At 41.3% G+C, this 21,841-nt stretch overlaps 1 protein-coding gene across 5 annotated transcripts in view; it reads right to left on the bottom strand.

Annotated features, from left to right (window-relative positions):
- Positions 1 to 21,841, bottom strand: part of EPS15L1 (epidermal growth factor receptor pathway substrate 15 like 1) — a 50,470-nt gene that overhangs the window by 27,782 nt on the left and 847 nt on the right. For all 5 annotated transcript variants that reach the window (XM_070943291.1, XM_070943264.1, XM_070943255.1 and 2 more), the window contains exons 2-16: positions 17,449 to 17,490; positions 15,310 to 15,399; positions 14,421 to 14,468; positions 14,010 to 14,105; positions 13,748 to 13,804; positions 12,834 to 12,959; positions 11,886 to 11,945; positions 11,314 to 11,550; positions 9,994 to 10,151; positions 9,596 to 9,752; positions 7,823 to 7,908; positions 6,352 to 6,424; positions 3,947 to 4,108; positions 3,366 to 3,563; positions 1,403 to 1,567 (exon numbers count right to left, since the gene is read on the bottom strand). In XM_070943291.1, the coding sequence (XP_070799392.1) occupies positions 1,403 to 1,567; positions 3,366 to 3,563; positions 3,947 to 4,108; positions 6,352 to 6,424; positions 7,823 to 7,908; positions 9,596 to 9,752; positions 9,994 to 10,151; positions 11,314 to 11,550; positions 11,886 to 11,945; positions 12,834 to 12,959; positions 13,748 to 13,804; positions 14,010 to 14,105; positions 14,421 to 14,468; positions 15,310 to 15,399; positions 17,449 to 17,490 (1,755 nt within the window). The remainder of the gene's footprint in view (positions 1 to 1,402; positions 1,568 to 3,365; positions 3,564 to 3,946; positions 4,109 to 6,351; positions 6,425 to 7,822; positions 7,909 to 9,595; positions 9,753 to 9,993; positions 10,152 to 11,313; positions 11,551 to 11,885; positions 11,946 to 12,833; positions 12,960 to 13,747; positions 13,805 to 14,009; positions 14,106 to 14,420; positions 14,469 to 15,309; positions 15,400 to 17,448; positions 17,491 to 21,841) is intronic.

Below are 21,841 nucleotides of genomic sequence, written 5' to 3' on the forward strand. Positions count from 1 at the left end.
GGGGTGGGGAAGGCCCGTTTTTCTTTCTTACCTGGCTCCAGATCCTCTCTATGTATCTGGGAAGGGCGAAAACAGCCTTTCCCACTCCCTTGGAGGCCCTACGGAGGCTGAAAGGGCCCATTTCCCGACTCCCAGTGGGACAGGAAGTAACGTTTTTTCCTGTCCCCAGCCTCCAGACTCCTAGAGAGGCTCCTACAGACTCCTAGAGAGGCTCCTAGAGACTTCTAGAGAGGTTCTGGAGGCTGGGGACAGCAAAAAAGTCACTTCCTGTCCCACCGAGAGTTGGGAAATGGGCCCTTTCAGCCTCCGTAGGGCCTCCAAGGGATTGGGAAAGGCTGTTTTCGCCCTTCCCAGATACACAGAGAGGATCTGGAACCAGGTAAGAAAGAAAAACGGGCCTACCAGGCCATCATGTGCCAGGAGCAGGGGGGGAGGGGGTTGCGCACGCATGCGCGTGGGCACGTGACCCTCCCCCACCCCCCCTCTCCTGGCACGCAATGGCAAAAAGGTTAGCCATCACTGCCCTAGAGCATTTCCATGAAATCTACTACAATCTGTAGCAAATGCAGAATATTTGGCAGCATTATATCTAGTTTCTAAATTGGAATAAAGCGCAAATTATTCATTTCAGTTTCTCCTCATTTCTCTAAGGCCATCCTCATGCTATCAGCTGCATATCTTTTAGCCCTCAGAGGATGAATGTTTTTAAAAATAAAAGCACACCCCACCAGCTTCCGAAACATTGCCAGCTCCCGTTGTCGGCTAATCCTCAAGGCATTAGCTGATCTGGACTGATATCAATGAAGCTCAGCCGAGTCAGAACTGGCTAGTAATACTTGGATGGAGATCAGTAGGAAATTTGGGGCTTGTGAGCTGCTCAAAAAATATCCCTAAACAATGGCAAATCGTTTCCATAGGGTTACCAAGAAAACAAGATTGGACTGTCCATGGAATCACCAGGAAACAACTTAAATTCAAAGGAGGTTTCATTACAATCAGTAACTTAGGATGAAAAAGATGTTGAAAAACACCAACTGAGAATGGAGCACGGAATAGAAATGGGTGGCATCAAAGTCAAACATAGCAAGAGTACGTTCTTTTCTGCTATAGTGACGGTTCATTCTCTGAGCTTGTTCTGAAGAACACTGGCACTGACATCATCCCCTAAACTGCACTGAAGATGTTACCTAGCCTGGTAACAAAATATTCGGAAACCAACCCACAAACTCAGAGAATGAACCTTCGCCCTCATCCTACACCCAAGCTACAGATATTCGCCACGGTTGTAATTTTTTCAACTACTCTCATTCTTTTCCACGCATTTTTCCCTTCTCTCCAACATGTTCCTCCATACATGGGGCTATGCACACTTGCACTCCATCTATTCTACACAATTTCTCACCAAAGTCCCAAACCCGCCCCGGTCTTTTTGGATGTTTCCCTCATTCAGATCTGCCAGGTTAGTCATGCTGCCACTGTGAAGTCCATTTAAAGCTTCATTGTACTGTTCAATGCTCTGGTTGGCTTCCTGAAGGGTCTCTTGAAGCCGAGATAATTTACTCCTTGCCTGTAAGAGGAAGGATTGAGCCAAGGTTAGAAAGAGTCCACTGATTAAAAAGCTTTCATCTTCCCACCTACAGGCCTAAATAATAATAGAACAGAAACTGGAAGGAGCCATTTAGGACACTTGTCCAAACCCACTGGCAGCCCTGAAGATACTCCAAAATGGCTTCAGGGTTGACAGGACTCTTGGAGTTTTGTTTGCATTGCGTCTGTTACTTGGAACCCTGTCACCCAGGGCAGATTAAAGCATTCTGAACCGATGACCTCTGCTTGAATGTACCAAGTAAAGGGGAATCCACAACCTCCCTGAATAAATAGTTCTACTACTGTGTTTCCCTGTAAATATGACCTACCCTAAAAACAAGCCCTGGCCCAATTTTCACACCTGTGCCTAATATAAGCCCTACCCCCAAAATAAGCCCTAGTTAAGCACTGCCCACCATCTGGTTATACAAAGTGGGGCAAGGTGCAGGCATAAAAAAATCAAGCTAGGGTGGGGTATGTTTATGTGGAACTGCCCCATGTGCCCCAAACCCTCTTACTTAGGACCGCCCCAGCCAGGCCTCCTACATCCTGACACCTGTTGCGCCGCTGCCCGACTTTTTCTGCAGCTGCTTGCGGCCGTTTGTGGCCATATGACCCATGGCACATTGCACCGGTGCTGCCATTCGCATGTGCAACAGCACAACACACCATGCAGCCTCCTGCTGCGAGTGGCGGTGCCGGCACAATGAGCCACGTGGCATTGGACTGCGAACGGCCGCAGAAGTCAGACAGCAATACAACAGGTGTCGGGGCATGGGAGGCATGACTGCAGTGGTCACGCAGGGTAAGTGGGTAAGACATCCCCCGAAAATAAGACCTGGTGCTTATTTTGGGGGCGAAAAGAAAATAAGACTGGGCCTTATTTTCGGGGAAACACGGTACCAAGTTCTATTTACTTTTACATACAGTAGATTTTCTTATCATCTTAAAAGGTAAGAGGTGCAAATTTTAGACCACTTTGACTGTATACCTCAACTCATCACCACTCATTTAATGACCATGTGAACTTACAATGTCACTGAAAAAAGTGACTTGTGACCAGTTCTCGTACTTCTAACCATAGCAGAATCCCCATAGTCACGTGATCAAAATTTGGACAGAACTGCATGTATTTATGATGGTTGCAGCACTTAACAATTATAATGATTAGCTTAACAACCGTTAATAAAAAAAGTTTGAAAACTGGGAGCTTCTCACTGCCTTGTTTAGCAATGGAAATTCTGATCCCAACTGTGGTCATAAATTGAGGACTGCCTCCTCTGAATGCCTTTAAAAATAAGGCTGAAGCACACACTTTTTTTGCACTCTGATCTCATACTACGATTTTCAAAAACTAACATCAGGAAAGGTTTCAGTATTAGTGAAAATACTTAGAACAGTTTTTAGTATAAAACCGGGAGTATATTTTTCTTAATTTCCACTTAAATCTGGTGGTAGGTTGAAAAACAACTGCAATTAAAACCAAAGCAGGGAGATAAGGGACTGTTTCCTTTTCCAAAAAAAAAAAAAAAAAAAAAAAAAAAAAAAACCAAACAAACCAACCTAAAAACCCAGTGGAAAGGAACTTTGGCTTTCAGAAATGGAAAATCTCTAATGAATGATAGAATTAGGCACTTCTCCTCAAAGGAGAGAATAACAATGTCAGCATGGTAAATTCTAGCATCCTGAACCTACAAAACTGATTTGATTGGCTAAAGTCAGCCTTTGAGCCAAAAATGGGGAAGACAAGAATCTATTATCAGAAATGCTCACACTACCTGGTTAATTTCTTCCTGAGTGGATTTTAAAGATTTGATTATTGTTTCCAGTTGTACTTTCCCAGCCTGGATGCTCTGCTCCAACTGGGTCTCTTCCTGCTGAAGCCGATTCAACTCAGTTTTTGCTCTACTGATGTCATCTTCTTGGGACTTTAGATCTGATTCCTGGGACTGAATCTGCATTTTTAATGATGTGATCTAAAACAAAGATTTCAACTCAGATTTGGTAGCAGGAAAGGTTTTTAAAAATTAGTGTAAAGTTGAAAACCACCTGCTACTTCCCATCTCAGCATCTTATATCCAACTCAGATCACCACTACATATGGAGCGTTGGTTTAGTCAGGAGAGATGAGAAGATAGTTGATAGATTTCTATGCCATAAATTTATTCATGGAGATTTATGTATAAACTTTGATCGAACTCTTTGAAAACGGTACCCTCATATGACTCAACTTAAGAGTTATATTCAGTAAATTCTTTGAACTTTTCTCTCGTTCTTTGAAGAAATACTTTACATTCTAGGGAATAAAAAGAATTGAAAGTGGATTTTATCCCATTCAGCCAGCATCTTTCACACTCACCACTTGTGACTCCTCCTGGCACTTTTGCCTTACATCATTTAACATATCTTTCAGCTTTGCCTTTTGTTGATCCATCTCATCCAGGCGATCTTGAGCATCCTGCTTTTGAGCCTCCAGTTCTTGCAAGCTGCTGGTTTCCCGATCTAAATCATTTTGCAGCTCCTGGAGAATGTTTGTTAAACACAGCTCTATGAAGATGTAAACATATATCTAACACAGAAGATAGTAAACAAATATATTTATCTAACACGGAAGATACTAAAGACACATCAACAAAATAAACTAGAGCAGTTATCATAGCATTTTGTCATCCTGGTTCCAAAGGTCACAGACTTGAATATTTATCGGGGGGGGGGGGACAACAACACATCAAAGCTAAGAATTATTTCTGCCTCCCAAAAAAATAAAAAGGGCTGAAGGACTTGAAAACTTGTATCAGACACCAATGAGGAAAGGTTGGGGGAAATTGTTGAGAAAGTAGTAAGGCTGAAACACTGAAGGGCCCTGGAGGAAACAAATTATGTGGCTCTGTTGCAGTTGAGTTTCAGGATGAGATTAGCATCAGGAAAGCACTGATTGCGTGTGTAAGTGACCTCCCGCAGGCCTGCGATGTGGGCAGAGTAACTCCTTGATCTTTTAGTAGCTTTCAATGCCATTGATCAGGCTGAGGAGGCTGTGAGTGGAGCAGACAGTTCTTTGATAGGTTTTCTCTTTGTTCAGAGGTACAGTAGGTTCCAATCCATGTTGGGGGGCAAGGATTTAAGTATCATCAGCATGCTATAAAACTCAGTTATGCATTTCTTCCTTAGGATGTCCAAATGATGCTACTGATGTTCTTTCTCGGTGCTTGGAGGCTTGAAGTCTGGATGGGGAAGAACCGTCTTTTGTTCAATCCTGGTAAAACTGAGTGGCTATAGGCTTAGGGTCTCTTGTATGTAGTGATTTTCCATAATTAATTCTGGATGTGGCAACAGTCTTTCAGGCAGAGCTGGTGTGCCATCTGGGGGTTCTCCTGGACTTGTGGTTTCTACTCAAGAAGCAAGTGGTGGCTGTGGCATGAGGACCTTTGTACAGTTACATCTGGTTTGCCAGTTACAGCCATTCCTAGACCAGGAGGCATTGCTCATGCCTCTCATATCTTAGTCACTCCCGATTGGACTATTGTAACATGCTCTACATGGGGTTACCCTTGAAAAACATTCAGAAGCTTCGCCTGGTCCAAAATGCAATGTCATGTTCAGTATTGGGTACACCATGATGCGTCCACACAATAGCAATAGCACTTAGAATTATATACCGCTTTACAATGCTTTACAGCACTCACTAAGTGGTTTACAGAGTCAGCATATTGCCCCCAACAATTTGGATCCTCATTTTACCCACCTTGGAAGGATGGAAGTCTGAGTCAACTTTGAGCCTGGTGAGATTTGATCTGCCAAACTGCAGGCAGACGGCAGTCAGCAGAAGTAGCCTGCAGTACTGCACTCTAACCACTCATATTGCTGCTACCTGAACTGCACTGTATCTCACTGGGCTACTGAGTGCAAGTCAAGTGCTGCCTATTATCTTTAAAACCCTAAATGGCAGGAGAAGCCCGTTACCTGCGGTAGTGCTTATGCTTCACAGTTTCAGCCTATTCCACCAAACCTGACAGAATGGCCTGCTTTAGCTTTGATTAAGGAAAAGTGTGTCACCTGGTAGGCCTCAGAAAATGTGCCTTCTCTGTCATAGTGCCTGTCTTATGGAACAAATCTGTCTAGCTAGTTTGTTTTTAATTTAATACATAAATGTGTTTAAACAAAAAAAAAAAATTCCCTCTTCCACATGTGTTATAAAGCCTAAGGGTCAAAGCCTGTCATTTAACATTTTGGGAGTCATGCTTGAATTGGATCACTGAAAGAACTTTAAAAAAAGAGATCGCATGCCAGGATATCAGGGCTTATTCCTTACCTATTCCTAAAAAATCTTTTCTATGGCCAGTGCTAAAATATTGCAGTCACCTACATGATGGGAGAAAAGACAAGTAAGGCATTTGGGATTATTTAGAGTCCTCCCTTAAATCTAGGGAATGCTACTTGATGTTTGTGTTCTGATAGATATCAGGGTAACTAGTTGGATTCTAGAGTAAGGATTAGTAAACAAATACAATCTTATATTCTTCCTTTTTTTCTGAAAAACACATAAGGGAGAAGAGAGAAAGGAGGGAAAACCCCTTTTAATCCATCCCCAAGCCCTTGGAGAAAAAACTGTCTTTCTTTGAAGAAAATGATTTTTTTGGGGGGTAGAGGATTTAGTTCGTCTTATAACTTTTGAACTGTGGTTCTGATAAGAACAAAGAGACAGACAGACAGACATATGGACAGACAGACAGACAGACAGACAGACACAGCCATTCATTGTATTACCTGAACTTCATTGGTTTTCTGCCGGATAGCTCCTTCTCTTTCTCGGATGTCTTGCTCCAGAGAATATTTCTCTCTACAGTGTAAGCAAAATAAAAATTAAAAAATCATGGCATACCTATCCGATTTTCTTCATCTATCCCAGGGATCCCCAAATCACAGGCTGCGGCTCAAGGTTGATTCAGCCTTCTGTCTTCCAAGGTTGGAAAAATGAGGATCCAGCTTGCTGGGGGCAATATGCTGATTCTAAACCGCTTAGAGGGCTGTAAAGCACTGTGAAGCGGTATATAAGTCTAAGTGCTATTGCTATATGAGCTTGTAATGCTGACTGGCTAGAAGAAAAAAAAATCACAAACTGAAATATGCATTAAATAACCCAGGTGAAAATCCTTTCATCTAAATCTGAATATTGCAACCATGAAAAAATGATATCATGGATGCTTTAGTTCTAATTGGAAAATCACACTCTCACAAATGTATAATTAACACTGACTTTAGTTACATGTTGCAACTACCGGTAATTTGGGTCCTTGAATCATGACAACAAAGCACCACCTTTCCAAACAAGTTTCAAAGAGGAAGTTGTGATTCTAGTTATATTGCTATTATTTTATTATATTACCATGAGCATTTCTAGCAATGTAAAATGTAAAACTTGTTTTCTATAACACCTAAAGAATCTCAGCTTGCCAAAGCGCAAATTCATTCTTAGGAATGGAAAGAATTCTCAGAAAAGGCTATTTTCTATAGCTAAAAATAAGGCATTATAAAATGGGACAAAACTCACTTACCGTGTTTCCCCGAAAATAAGACCCCATCTTATATTTTTTTGAACCCTGAAATAAGCGCTTGGCCTTATTGCCATGTGCTCAAAAGCCCAATTGAGCTTATTATCAGGGTATTGAGGTCTACCTGTACTTTGCAGTTGGATTAATGGCAGTTTTATATTGTTTATAGATTTTAGTTGATTTTTAAAACATAGTCAGACTCAGCATTCTATAGAAGAAAAGGTCAACAACGAGGCTATTCTAGAGAGTAAGGAAGAGGCCTTTGATGGAGATATGCAGGCACTATTGTCTAGACAGGACGGGTTTAATCAAAATATTGGATTTTCTGGATTTTTTTTTTACTGAACATGGGGAAAAAAAACCATTTGGAAATGGCTCAGGAAGATGCCTCCCTGCTTCACTGGAGTATAAGAAGGGAAAGAAGCTTCAGCACAATCAGACCTGCAAGATTCCAATTATTATAGCCCAACTCAAAAAAAGTAGTTTTAGCTTTTCTGTGGAGTTGATTTCCTGGTCTGATCCACCTTGTGAGGCTGTCAATTACAAAGTATCGCATACAACCATTAATTTACAGGCTATATCACACACACACATTAAAACTGCTACACGATAGATTATATGAAAACAAACTTTGCAACTCATGAGATTGTTTAAGAGACCGCTCTCTCATCCACATACTAGCTTACCTTTGTAGCTGTGCAATCTCTTGGCTGATATCATCCAGTTCTTTCACGCCAGTGAATTCCCCTGATCCAACAGAACTTGAGCTGTCCTGTTAGAAAGTAAATATTCCCATTGAAGCAGCCAAATCCCATGTCACACCCAGATTCACGAGCCTGTTCATTTTGGACATTTAGTACTTTTCATTCAAGCATAGGGCAGGTCTCTTGCATTCCCATTCTACAAATACACAACTCCAGCCTCTGGCATGTGGAATGGGATATAGCAACTCTTAAATTACGAAAAAAAACCCAGCTGGTGAACCACCTTGCAGAAAACCAAAATTTCAAGCAGCAGAAATAGCAAAAAAAAAGGCCTGACAAGACAAGGATGAAACAGTATAGAAAAGAGAAAAAAAAAACCTTCACACAATGGATGCCGGCAAATGAAAACACGTCTGAATCAAGATCCACTTTTATCCGTTTTGAGCTGCTATTAGGAATCATTCTAAGATGACTCAGGAATAGCAGAACTCCTCCTTTCTCATCAGCCACCACCCCTAACCCCCCACCCTGTCCTCTGCATCATGTAGGGAAGCTCCACAAAACTGCTTAGGTGGGAAAAAAAGGTGTTTTGCATGGACAAAGCAAATGCCACCTGAGGTTTGATGGGGAGGGGCTGCGTTCTTCAGAGTGCCCCGTTTACTCACACGACGCATTTCTGTGAGTGTCGAGATCTCAGTTCCTACAGAGGCCAAGTAGCCTGAGAGAGTCTAGAGGAAAAAAGGACAGAGGGGCAAGAGCTCAGGCAATTCTGGGAGAAGTCAGTGAAACAAGAGGACTTGCAGTCTTCCACAGAACCAGAGACAAGGAGGAGTTGAGGAAACAAGAGAACAGGAGCAGGGACAAGCAAGACGGTGGATTCACTGCATCTGGGCCACAGTGATTTAGAGACAGTAGTTCGCGAGAGCCAGCTTTTCAACTGTTGAAATCTGACGCTGGCCTTCGGACATCATTCTGTGCATACTAGGCAACCCATTCTTCTTTCTGTATGTAATATAGACTTGTGCTATTTCTCTTCCCCTCAGGAGAGCCTCATGAAACTGCCACCGCCTCCTCCTCCTCAGCTGATCTGGAGAACTCCCTGCCACTTTGCTGAGGGCGTGGGAAACAAACAGAGCATCAGACCACAAGGAAAACTGAATCTGAGTCACTCATCCTTCCCTCAATGGACCCAGCCATTAAAACATTACAAATATAGGCCTCGGTTCCAAAGCAGCCAATGTCTGCCCGCTCATCGAGGCTTGCTGCCAGCTGATTGAGCACAGGGTCCAAAGGGAGGTGGAAAAGAGGATGGGGATACACCCCTCCCATCTTCCTTTCCATCACACAGTCTACATGTTTCTGGGTAATATAGTCGAAAGTTATGAAGGTCCTGAAGTGGCCACAACTTTTCTAAATTTTACTCCTACAGGTGCCTGGGCATTCTGTAAATTAAGCCATTCATGGCTTAATAATTGCTACCCTATATTTTCCAATTTTTCCCATTTGAAGGTTACAAACGAACAGACCCAAGAGCTTTAGCAGTACATAGATTCAAAACAAAAACATCAGCAGCAAACAGGGCTAACTTTCTCGCTCCAAATATGGTCTCATGTTTTTGGCAGCAGGAAGACAAAACCATTTAATAGTAAATAGTAAATAGTAAACTTTTTCCCTGCAACGTATCAGTTGTCAGAGGAAAAGGCAAGCAAGGTCCTTATGAGAGTGTCAGAATAGATGTCTATGCTATGAGTTCACCTGGACAGGAGTGGTCCTTTCGGAAGGAGGGATCATATCTGGGAGCAGCACCTGTGGTGGGTCAATGCCTTTGCTGACCTTCTGCTGAATGAGGTACATGGCGAGTGCAAACTGATCTTTGTTGAGCTTTCCCATTTGCCTGGTATCAGCCAATGCCCTGCCAGGAAAAAAAAACCAGCAGACCGCTCAATAGACAATTGCTGTTCAAGAGATGCGGAATATCTCAGAAGCTTTCAGCTGATTCCACAGTTTATTCAATCTCAAGTCAGCATCTGTGGCATTAAGAACAATGCCTGTACTTCCCATAAACCAATAAAAAGGACAATTTTATTCAGTACTTTTGATTGGAAAACATCATCTCGTATGATAAAAAGAGAGAAGGGAAGGAAAATGCATACCATATGTGTGCTAAAAGGTTCTGGGAAAGCCCCGAGTGCATGAAAATATCCTTCACTTCCTGGCCGCTCACAAAGCCATCCAGGTCCAAATCTGTCTTCAGAAATATTTCATCATAGCGAATCTTGTCAGTCAATGGCACCACCCAGTTTGCAGACGGCTGAATTGAGAACAGAGCCTCTTAACTGATTTTGCAGATGAAAGTGTCATGTAAGACGTTACAGCCTAAAGCATCTCACTACTAACTTTATCCAAAGTTACTTGGGCAGAAAAACTGTCCCGCCATTGGCCGTATGTCACTACTCCTTCCAGTTTCCCCAGTAATCCTCAGCCTTCACAAATACAAGTTTATCTAAAAATTAAGCTTATAGTTTTAACCTACTTTGGTTTCAATTATTCAGGATAAAGGTCCTGAAAAGAGGCTTCTTCACTGCTCAATCCCAGAAATCATCCATCGTGAGCAGTTTGGCAGTATGGCAAGTTCTCTCCTAAGAAGTTTCTACTAAGTTACACTGATAATGCAGAGTTAAAAAGACCGGCATTTAAAGCCAGAAAGGCTAGTTGCAGATGACATCCTTAGAAAGATCTCAAGTGATGGCCAATCTACCAGTCACTTGTGGAACCACTATGTTCAACAATGCAATTTGCTTCTCAATGCTTTTGTTGGGAAATTATACAAAAGAAGAGTTTTGCCCACTATTTGGAGTTTTCCAGAAAACCATTTCTGAAGTAGTCATTTCTGAAATAGGATACTGTAGGATCAAACAGTATGGATGTAGGATCAAATTTGGCACAAGTGTATATTAAGTACGGAAATCTGTACTGAACTTCTAGTCAATTCTATTGTACTTACATGCCACAATTATAAAGATCTCCTAGACCAGGGGTATCAAACTCGATTTCATTGAGGGCCACACCCTCATGAGGGTCATGTTTGACCTCGGGGGTGGGTGGGTGGGGGGCATGACCAGGGTGGGCATGGCCAGCTTGACATCACTCATGTCAGGGGGCGTGTGTAGTGGCCTGAGCACTCAGCCAGCGGAAATGGACTCCCGAGCTCCGTTTTCGGCTGGGCCGGCCTCCTGCAACCCTCTGCCAGCAAAAATGGAGCTCTGTTTTTGCTAGCAGAGGCACCATGGGCCAGTCCTTCACTATTTCCAGGGCAGCCCCACGGGCCAGATCTTGAGTTTGACACCCCTGTCCGAGACACAATCCTTTCTACACATACACACTCCAATTTTTTTTTAAAAAAAAAGGTGGGGGGGAGAGAAGGCTCACCTTTGCACAATATGCTCACATTCTCTGCCAGAGGCTACACCTACCTGTGTTTGCTTCAGGCTGTGTTTGGGGGATAAGCTTCCTGTGCTGTTGAGGCTGTTGACGCTGCCGTGTGACGGAGTGGACCGCAAACTGTCTTTGGGGGGAGGACTGGCTGGAAGAACTGGCACTGCTCCAGGAAAGATTGGCACTTTCTTCCGCTTGGAAGGTGGAACAAGAGATGAGGGCAACACAGAGGGGACGGGTTCCTTCTCAAGGGCACGATAGACCAGGTGCATCGCCTGCAAGGCCCAGAGGGAAAAGACGTCTGCAGAGGGCAACAAGGAGGAGGAGGAGGAAGAGGAGGAGGAGGAGGGGAAGATGGCGGAGAGGTAGTGCCAAGCATGAGAGAGCAGGTCAGGCAAGGGCTGGAGGGAGGGAGGCTGGACTAACAGAGGTGGATAGAACCCTGGGAAAAGGAAAACTAACCAAGGAGTTTGATACTGTGGATTCCTACTGTGATCGGCCTCCTCTATGCAAATGAGGGCTTGGGACATAACCTTGTCCCTGACCCGAAAAGCGAGGCACTCAGGAATCCCCTTCGGTTACATGACAAAAGTCAGCAGAGGGAACTTACCACGGCAAATTCATCTCTGTCAAGGTGCCCATCTTTATCAATATCACTAAGATCCCACACCTATTTGGACACAAAGGCAAAGGAAAAAAGGATGTATCAGAAGAGGAGTTAAAGAAATGTTCTTTTTTTAAAAAAGACATTTCATTATGGTTTGTTGTGGCTAATCCCAGATTTTTTATTAATTCTTTTTGTACCACCACCACCCCATATGCAAGTTTAATAATTTACCTGACCATAACCTAATTAACAATTTAAAAATTTCAATAACTGATTAGCAGCAAAACATAAGGCAAGAAGCACGGTAAGTAGATTTTAAAAGCACATGCGAAAGAGTGAGAAAGGCTAATATTTGAGTAATCTGATTTTGAATACAGTTCTTTCAGCGGAGCGTTTCTCAGTTCCCTCGTTCTTTAAGGCAGCAAGATAAATAAACCGGAACCGAACTTTAAGAGCCCATATTGCTTGAAATTCTGGGAAGGATCCAATTTTGATGTACCCTCGTACGCGGTAGTTCAGTGACTAAGACGCTGAGCTTGTCGATTGAAAGGTCGGCAGTTCAGCAGTTCGAATCCCAAGTGCCGCGTAACAGGGTAAGCTCCCATTACTTGTCCCAGCTTCTGCCAACCTAGCAGTTCGAAAGCACGTAAAAAATGCAAGTAGAAAAATAGGGGCCACCTTTGGTGGGAAGGTAACAGCACTCCGTGCAACTTTGGCATTTAGTCATGCCGGCCACATGACTATGGAGACATCTTTGGACAGTGCTGGCTCTTCAGCTTTGAAACAGAGATGAGCACTGCCCCCTAGAGTCGGGAACGACTAGCACATATGTAAGAGGGAAAGCTTTACCTTTACTAGTACAAATATTTGCCTCAATTGAAAGCACCAGAAGGCCAAAGTAATGCACTCAGATCATGTGGATGAAAAAAAAAAAGATAGAAGTTTGCTTACCCTTCCCAAGACATCAAGAGGTAGTTTGGAGTTCATCAATACTGGCTTCACTTTATCTCCCGAAAGTAAACCATTGACTGGTAAAAGGCTTTCAAAAATGCCATCAAACTTGGCCCTTTCTTCTACCTAGTTAAGAAGGAACAGACTAAAATTGGTTTATATTGAGGTATAAGTTGTTGTTTTCCAAAGACTGCAAAACATTACGATCTTGAAATTCAGTTTTCTATTGCCATATTAAGTAATGCTTTTGTATTGGCAAATACTAAAGGCTATTAATAAAAACTTATGTTACATAGCTGTCTTTTCTTCCACAATAAATCCTTTGCGGAAGGAGAAAACGTGAAAGAAGCAGGAGGAAAGCACAAGAGAGTTTCAAATGGAAGATAATATTGCTTGGACTCTGTAACATCTTACGAAGAAAGCAAGGTGATTGCATAGTTAAAAATCCTCATTTAACAACCCCAACTGGGACCAGCAACTTGGTCATTAAGCAAAGCAGTTGCTAAGTGAAACTGCGACTATAGACCTGCAAAGGTCGTAAATGGAAGAACTGGTTGCAAAGTTGTTGTTTTTTTGTCATTAGTGTAACTGTAAATATTTTCTAAATGAGGCAGTCACTAAATGAGGACTAACTGTAAAGAATGTTTTTAAGTTCCTTGAAATTATTGTTAAGGTTTTGTAAATGTTGCATACATTCTTTGCTAAATGTTGCACATAGGTGGTATTACACAACAAGGAAAATAGTAAATTCAACTTCATGCTGCTTACAGTAATTTACACAAAACAGGTATTAATCATTCATACTAATAAAAAATAGAGTTCAATTGAGGCACAAAGTTAAAAAGCTTAATTAAGAAAAGGGTCTCCTTACTGGACAAGTGAGGCCAACTCATATTTTTCTCTTGGACACTTACTCTGACAGCCCAATGAGCATCTGTGGCAGCAAGCAGCAGGGGGCTTGTATTGTCGTGCTGCAACAACAAATAAAATACATCAAAGCACTTCCTATGGTTTTCTTTGAAATATAGAAATACTTAACTGAGGCAGCCAAGCCTCAAGTCACAAAGTTTATCAGCCACATTTAGGAAACCAAAAACTCTTAATTCTGTATCTGTCAGACATCACTTATATTCCAGTCAAAAACAGCCCTTTTCAAGGCAATTATTAACAACTTACAAATTTTGGAGGAGGTAACGTCAAATTTAAGTTGCTGAGAATGACATCGTGACCGCTCTGGGCACAGGCAATTAGCCGCAGCGCAATGAAGAATCCCTGAACAAGACAGAAAAGCATGGAGAATGAGGGGAAAAAGGCCCTCTGTTCACAAGCCTAATGTCTACCTTTATTTTCATGAAAAAGAGCATTCTTCAATAGACTGTCTAGCTCTTTCACCAGACTGCTGGACATTCAGTGACAGCATTGTCTCGAGATTCAGGCAGAACTAGACCTAATTGTGTGTTCCGCTCTTTCAAACAAACATTCGCACTGGAGATGAGGCCCTAGTTTCAACCCAGATTCTTTAGGTTTAGCTATTTCAAAGGAGAAGTTTCAACAGATGGAGGTGGCTTTATCTCAAAATTCACATACCTGTTTATCCAGAAATCCTTTGCCCTCTGGATCTGCTAAATCCCATATCTATGAATATACAAAATTACATGCTGACATCATTCAATTTAAAGCAAAAACCCTTTTAAAATAGAGATGGAAAGTAATCTGCCTCTTCAAATCTGTTCCTCCTAGAGACAGGAAGTGCTGCATCCAATGCTGTATTATTTTCTTCTGCCTTTATTCTTATGTATAGCCACAATCATAATTCACTGAATGAAATTAATGAGACCTACAGCCCATCAAGCACCTGGAAGGTAGCAGGTAGAGAAGAATTTCTCATGCCTTTATCTTTGCTAATGTATTTCAGATTATTTTTAAAGCCTTTATATTTGCTTAGTATCATTCCAGATATATATATATATTAAAGACAAAAATTATAAACTGATGAATCACTATGACTCACACATGACAGAGAGAAATTTGGGTGTTGAATAATAAATAATAGCAAGCACTGTTTCTCAACCGTGGCAAATTGAAGATGCGTGGACTTCAACTCCCAGGATTCCCCAGCCCTGGGTGTAAAAGTCCACATATCTTCAAACTGCCATGGAAGAGAAACACCGGTAAACAGTATTGATGATGTATTTATTATTACATTTTTATGCCGCCGATCTCCCCTATAAGGTGACTCCTTATAGAGGAGAGTTAAGACCTTTCCAAGGGATTCTCTTTCATCTTCTTACATTTGTTTTATCTGAAAGCAGCTGTCAAAGTCAGAAAAGCAGCACAAGGTTTCTTCAGGGATTCTGGCAGTAATTTGTGTCAAGTGACTCCAGAGATGGTCTCTGAATAATGTACATTTGCAACTGGTTTCCCTAACCAGTTGTATTTTCCTCTGGTGTTAGAAAAGAGAAGATGCCTGACTTACTTTCCCCAAGATAGCATCGGTAAGACCAGATTTTTTGAGAAACAGAGCTGCATCACTGGACCCAACTCTACCAGTGCAAGCTGGATCCACCTGCAAAGAAAATATTAACTCTTCAGCAAACCCCAAAAAGGAAAGGAACGAATCACTTTTATCTCACTTCCTCACTATGGGCCAACTCGTAAGATGGGGACTACTATATAAATGTTTTGAATAAAATAAATAATCAAACTCTACGTCCTATTTCCCACTGAAATTAGGCCTCTGTTGGCTTGTTCTGTTCTTACTATAGCAGCAGCAATAGCACTTAGACTTATATACTGCTTTACAGACCTCTCTAAGCGGTTTACAGAGTCAGGATTATTGCCCCCAACAATCTGGGTCCTCATTTTACCGACCTCAGAAGGATGGAAAGCTGAGTCAACCTTGAGCCTGGTGAGATTCGAACTGCCAAATTGCAGGCAGCCGGCAGTCAGGAGAAGTAGCCTGCAGTACTTCATTCTAACCACTGCGCCACCTGGCTCTTCAAGAATGTGTTAAGATACTTCTTAAGGGTGCTTTTATCCACTATTCTTTTCAATTTAGCTTTTAGCCTCATTAATTGGATTATTAAAGATTCCGATGATATTAACAACCTCATAATGCTGAGTACAACATAGATCTTTGTTGACATGATGTAAATCACCTAATCTTATTTCTTTAATGCAAAAGTTTGGCATTCAATCTGGTCATTTTATAAATTGCAATAACTCTGGCTTGGTGCCAAAAGTTATAATATCTCCGCTGACAAAGCTTTCTGAGTTGTTTACACTGAGTTTGAAATTGAAGTAAATTTCTTTTGATTTGAAAATGCAGGTAATACAAGATTTCCCACATATTGGATTAAAGTTACGAATTTTGCTGAAAATATAATATGGAAGTCAAAATGCTAATTTGTAGGGTCTGAGCTTGTCTTATTGTTGCTACGTTTTGATCTGAAGTTAACAAGGTCAGGTCTGTTACAGATGTACCTGTTCCAGATTTGAGTTCTCAACATAGTAGGAGACTCTGTAGGGCAGGGGTCTCCAACCTTGGCAACTTTAAGCCTGAAGGACTTCAACTCTCAGAATTCCCCAGCCAACAAAGCTGGCTGGGGAATTCTGGGAATTGAAGTTCTCCAGGCTTAAAGTTGCCAAAGTTGGAGACCCCTGCTGTAGGGGACCTCTTCCTTCATGCCCTACAAGCTCCAATCCCCAGGCTCAGTGGGATTCACAAAACCCTCTTGGCAGTCATTTTGTGAATTAAACATTTCCCCTTTTATGGCAGAATCCAGAACATATCTCAAAATTCCAAATGCATCCACTAGCCAAAAAATTTAAACACAAGTGATATATCAAAAGTTATGGATATCTTGTGTATAGGGTAACTGTTCTATATAGTACTGGAAGAACAGACCTATAACGGACTAAAGTAGGTAAACTGTTACTATACATTCAATATGTTTTCCCACCATAGTGAATCAAGGAAGAGGGTTTACAGGTAATTTGGTTATCTTTTGAACAACTTCATCTACGCCTGTGTAAATTCAAGCAAATTTTTAATTTATACTTTGTGACCTATTGACAGGGTTTCATCAAAGCATAAGCATTACATGCTATTACATTCTATCATACGTGACATGAAGATAGAATTCATTACAATTCTAGTGTCCCAAGGCATCAGCAGCATGTTGATGTATGTTGTTCTTGCTTTGTTTACTAGATAATGCTATTTGCTTAGGATACAGCTTGTTCTTGGTTTCTTTTGGGAACTAATTTAAATAGAGTAAACCATGATCCTTATTTCACTTTAAAAGGGCTTTGTTAGCCAGGTTTACTCACAGGAAGATTCAAGGGGTGCAAGAAAAAGCTTACAAACTACAAATAGCCACCCAGACTCATGAATTTAAGACAGGCAGCTATATAAATTGACATCATAATAATACATAAATCAATGCTGGCCTTTGTAATATTAAATGAACTTGCAAATTTTGTATTCACTTTCTAATAGACCAGCACAATGTCTACAAAACACATATGCTGGGTGCCCATATTAGCCAATAGATAAGAAAAAAGGCAGGATTTCAAGGGAGAGAAAAGAAAAGAAGAAATTTAGCACACTTGCCTGCTTGTAATATGTCTCATACAGAGGGTTACTGGCGGAGAGCTAGAAAAAAAAAGGAGAAATTCAAGGTGAAAGTTATCCTTACACACAGCCAGGTCTACCCATCATAATGCAGAGTCCCCCAAGATTTCCGGACTGGGGGAAGCACCCATGCATATGCAGCTCCATTTGCATGCTCCTGCTCACGCAAGTGAGGAGGCATGCATGCTCTCCCATCTCTTCCATGGCCCAGTTCCAAAAGGCTCAAGGCCTGGTAGTGGGCCGTGGGTTGGGGACCTCTGTTTTAATGGGTCTGGCTCTATTTCTGCTTGGGATCTTCTAAAAATGTCCCACCACCACTGCCCCCTGCCAAGAAATGGCTCAGTACAAGAATAGGGCGAGGTATGAATAAAGTTAAAAGGACTTGCATAGGAATGGCATCAGATCATTTGTAGCCAGCCAGAACACAAGGCCTATACATGCTGCCTACCATCTCAGCTTCTCATTTTCTAACTGCAATAACGTATCATTCACTTGCCCTCCAAAGAATTATCAATGGACAAACATTTTCTTTCTTTAAACAGACTCAAGGACAGTTCAGTTGTTATAAAGGACTTCCCACTGCTCTCTAGTTTGAGTTCAGTCTAAATAACACCCAAAAGCAATATTTGGCTTTCTCTGAGAAAGCATACAGGAACTGCATGGTATACGTTCAGTAGTGGATGATAAATACAGATAACGTTTTAAAAAAATATCAGTTACTGCACCTTCTTGTTATTTATTTCGGTTAATTTATAATGAAGAGGGAAAAAAGACAGCCACCTTGGTTGAGCTTAACAAAGATAAAGTGAGACAACAAAGCATTTAGAAGCCATCACTTAGAAACTGAACTAACAACATTTTTTTTCACAAGATCAGGAGTAAGCCCTGAAACTCAGCATGGGAACAGAATGCTATGGAAACAAGAGAGGGAGAAGATGGAAGTTCCACTCTCTCTTGTCCTCAATATACAGTGCTAGAATACCATTATCATACAGTTCAGGTAAATTGCAAAATTGCCACAGAATTTCACACCATCACCCATTCTGATCTTGCTAAGTTACAGACATCCCCCATCCCCAAACAATGAATAACTTTTGCTTCTGCTTTCTGCACAATTGGTTGGTTGGTACATAACTTCAGGTAGTCCTTGACGTATGGCCATAATTGAGCCCAAAATTTCTATTGCTAAGCAAGACAACTGTTAAGTGAGTTTTGCCCCATTTTACAACCTTTCGTGCCTCAGTTGTTAAGTGAATCACTGCAGTTAAGTTAGTACCGCTGTTGTTAAGTGAATCTGGCTTCCCCGTTGGATTTTGCTTATCAGGTGGTCGCGAAAGTTGATCATATGACCCTGGGACACTGCAACCATCATAAATATGAGTAGTTGCCAAGCGTCTGAATTTTGATTATGTGACCACAGGGATGCTGCAATGGTCGTAAGTGTGAAAAACAGTCATAAGTCACTTTATTCAGTGCTATAGAACTTTGAACGTTCACTAAACGAATGGTTGTATGTCAAGGACTACCTATTTACACATATGCCTCCCTTCTAGAAACCATCTATCTATATTTGACTTCTGTTCTAATCAGCTTCAGACAGCCTAACCAATTATTACCGATAATGGGAGTTGTGTCTAGATATGTCCTTCTGGAAAGTTTCAAGAACCTCAATTCAGGCTTAATTTGAATGCCTTTCTTTTATTCTTTTTTACTGTCGAAAGGCAAACAGAACTCACAGTGTCTAAGGTAGTCATGAAGAGCTATGCAGCTGTCCTTATGATTCCTTCATCGTCCAATGGGTAAAATAAAGGCTAACCACATGTCATGAATACCCATTCTGTTATACAGAACTGTGGCCTACCATTTGGTTTTAATGCTATGCAAAATCACCAACAATGTTTCCTCTGGTTTTCCAACAAGAGACAGAAATCCAAATTTTATCTGTCTTGAAGGGTGGGAAAGACATGCAAGGTCAAAAGAGATTCTTTTTTGCTCAAGACAAACGATAAGCTGTAACTAACAGCTCTGATGAATGGGCAGCCCAGTACAAGTTCTCATCCTACAGAATCCTGGTGTTCAGCAACCAATTCTATTTCCCACAATGAGCGTGTGATATCTTTGGCAATGTATGGAAGCTGCGATAGCTCATACAAAAGCTATCCACATACACCCTCTTTATGAACTGCTACTCAACAGAGCCTAGATCAGGAGTTCCCAACCTTTTCTATACCCCGCACCCCTAGAATGCTTCTGATATATTCTCGCACCCTTTACAAAAGTAAATAATTATATCCATATACACTATAATTTTGAAACTTCTAAACCCAAGTTTTCGCATCCTTGGTTGGGAACCCTGGACTAGATAAAAAACCCTCTTTATCTCTGTAATTGGCAGAATCTAGAGCATCAATACATTCAGCATCCATGTATAAACTTGCAGGGGGATACCATCAGAACACAAGAAAATGCCTTCTACAATCTATTATCAGGTAGATGAAAACAATTTGTAAGGCTGGTCTAATTAGCAGCAATATCTCAGCCTATCACCAATTTTCATTATATCAGAAAAAAATGGAGAATGGGGAAAAGGTCCACATTAAATAATAAAAAAGAGAGTCAAAGGATTCAAGGGGAAGGATATTTTGCCTGGGCCTCTTCCTCTACAGTACACAGCCTTGGAATTTACAAGCCAGAATGAGATGCGCCCAAAGCTTCCCGAAGCGCTTGGCTTCAAAACACCCTTTCTGAAAAGAGCAATTTATAACTGACTGGTTGTGCTTGACATCTGGGCTATGCGTGGTTCTGCGCTTTTCTGCAAGCAGAGCCAACATGGAGATGCTTTCTCTGCTAGACAGCAGCCATTAACTTTGCAGGAATACAAATCAGCCTGGGCAGAAGCAGTATTCAGGGTTCTAAGGACTTTGGGTCCGTGTCCAAAAAAGGAGCCTGGAAAACAGCACTTGGCATCAGGCATAGGATTCTCACTTGAACCAGAATAAGCTCAGAAGGGATGCTCTTAGCAACATAATTTATTAACAAGCATGCAACAAATCTACTCTTTATCTATACAGAGATCGCTGGATTTTCTTTCCTATACATAGATCTCTGAATCAGCTTCCCTCCAAGAGAAAAATTCAATGTTTCTTTTTCTGAGTACTCATGACACATTCCATACACCAGAGATCCCTCTGCCATCTTCCTTTGTGGCTGAATGTTTACTGTGTACTATTTCATTTGAAAAAAAAAGGCTGATTAAAGCCCTGTTAATTAATTAGAATAATTAAGCAACCTGTCTATTAGCATGACTGAATTTTTGCTCAAGAGGTCCTTAGTTAACAATTATCCCTAGGAATAGGGATAATCCCTAGGAACCTGTTCCTAGTTTTTATTAGGAATGGCTGTAAATCAGCAATAGGAGATATGTGGGGCCGGTACACAAAGTTCTAGATTTAACCAAGGCAAGAAAGGAACACATCAATCCTGGATTATGTTTCCCCATGTAACCCTGCCAGTCATTTATGAGAGTTCATCATCCAGGGTTGCACAAAACCCCTCCCTTATTGTGACAGACCTTATCCGGTAGGGCAGCCAGCTCAGTGTCAGAGGCCTTTGTATATTCTCTCCGGCCTTGCATTAATTTCCATTCCATTCCTCCAATCTGGTAAGGAAATTCTTCTGTGGCTGAAGCTGCCTAAGGAACTGAAACTTCCCTTGAACTTCAGTGCAGAATCCAGGCAGCTTCAAAAAGGCCATTGAGCCACTTTTTAATAGCATCTGAATTACCGTAGGCTGCAGGTTTTGAGGCCATCAAAAAGGTTGCAGACTTATCTTCTTCAAAGAAGCTCTCTCGGTACCACTTCTACAAATACATTCAGGTCCTCAAGACAGTGTTCTCCAAGGACTTTGTAATTATTATATTTTAATTCCTAGTTCTTATTTATGGGCTAACGTGGATTTTAAATTTGGTGGCAGTGTGTAGCTTTTTACTAAATAACTTCATGATTTTTGACCTTCTTTTACAAAACGTACAATATTCCATATGCTAATATTTGACAATCTCATCCTCAAATATGTTTTAATTGCTTATATGTCATTGTTAAATTGTTTGTTATTCAGTAAGAAATATAAGCCCTAAAAATCCTCATACTTCCCCAGTTGGCCATTAAAACGCTGGAGAAAGCCGGGCGTAAGCTCTCAGATCTACAGCCTGACTACACCCATCTTTATCTGGAAACGATTTTTATTTGGCTTAATTTCTAGATTTCTATCCACAAGCTTTGTAATGTTTTCCCAAAAGAAAAGACACCACTTGCTTGAATTGGTCCCACTTCAGTCTTTCGGTTCTGTACTGGGCTTCCCAAATTTCCCAATG

The sequence above is a fragment of the Pituophis catenifer genome, unplaced genomic scaffold, assembly GCF_029215685.1.
Source record: "Pituophis catenifer annectens isolate HBS135680 unplaced genomic scaffold, rPitCat1.0.hap2 SCAF_1, whole genome shotgun sequence".
In the NCBI taxonomy this organism is placed as follows: domain Eukaryota; kingdom Metazoa; phylum Chordata; class Lepidosauria; order Squamata; family Colubridae; genus Pituophis; species Pituophis catenifer.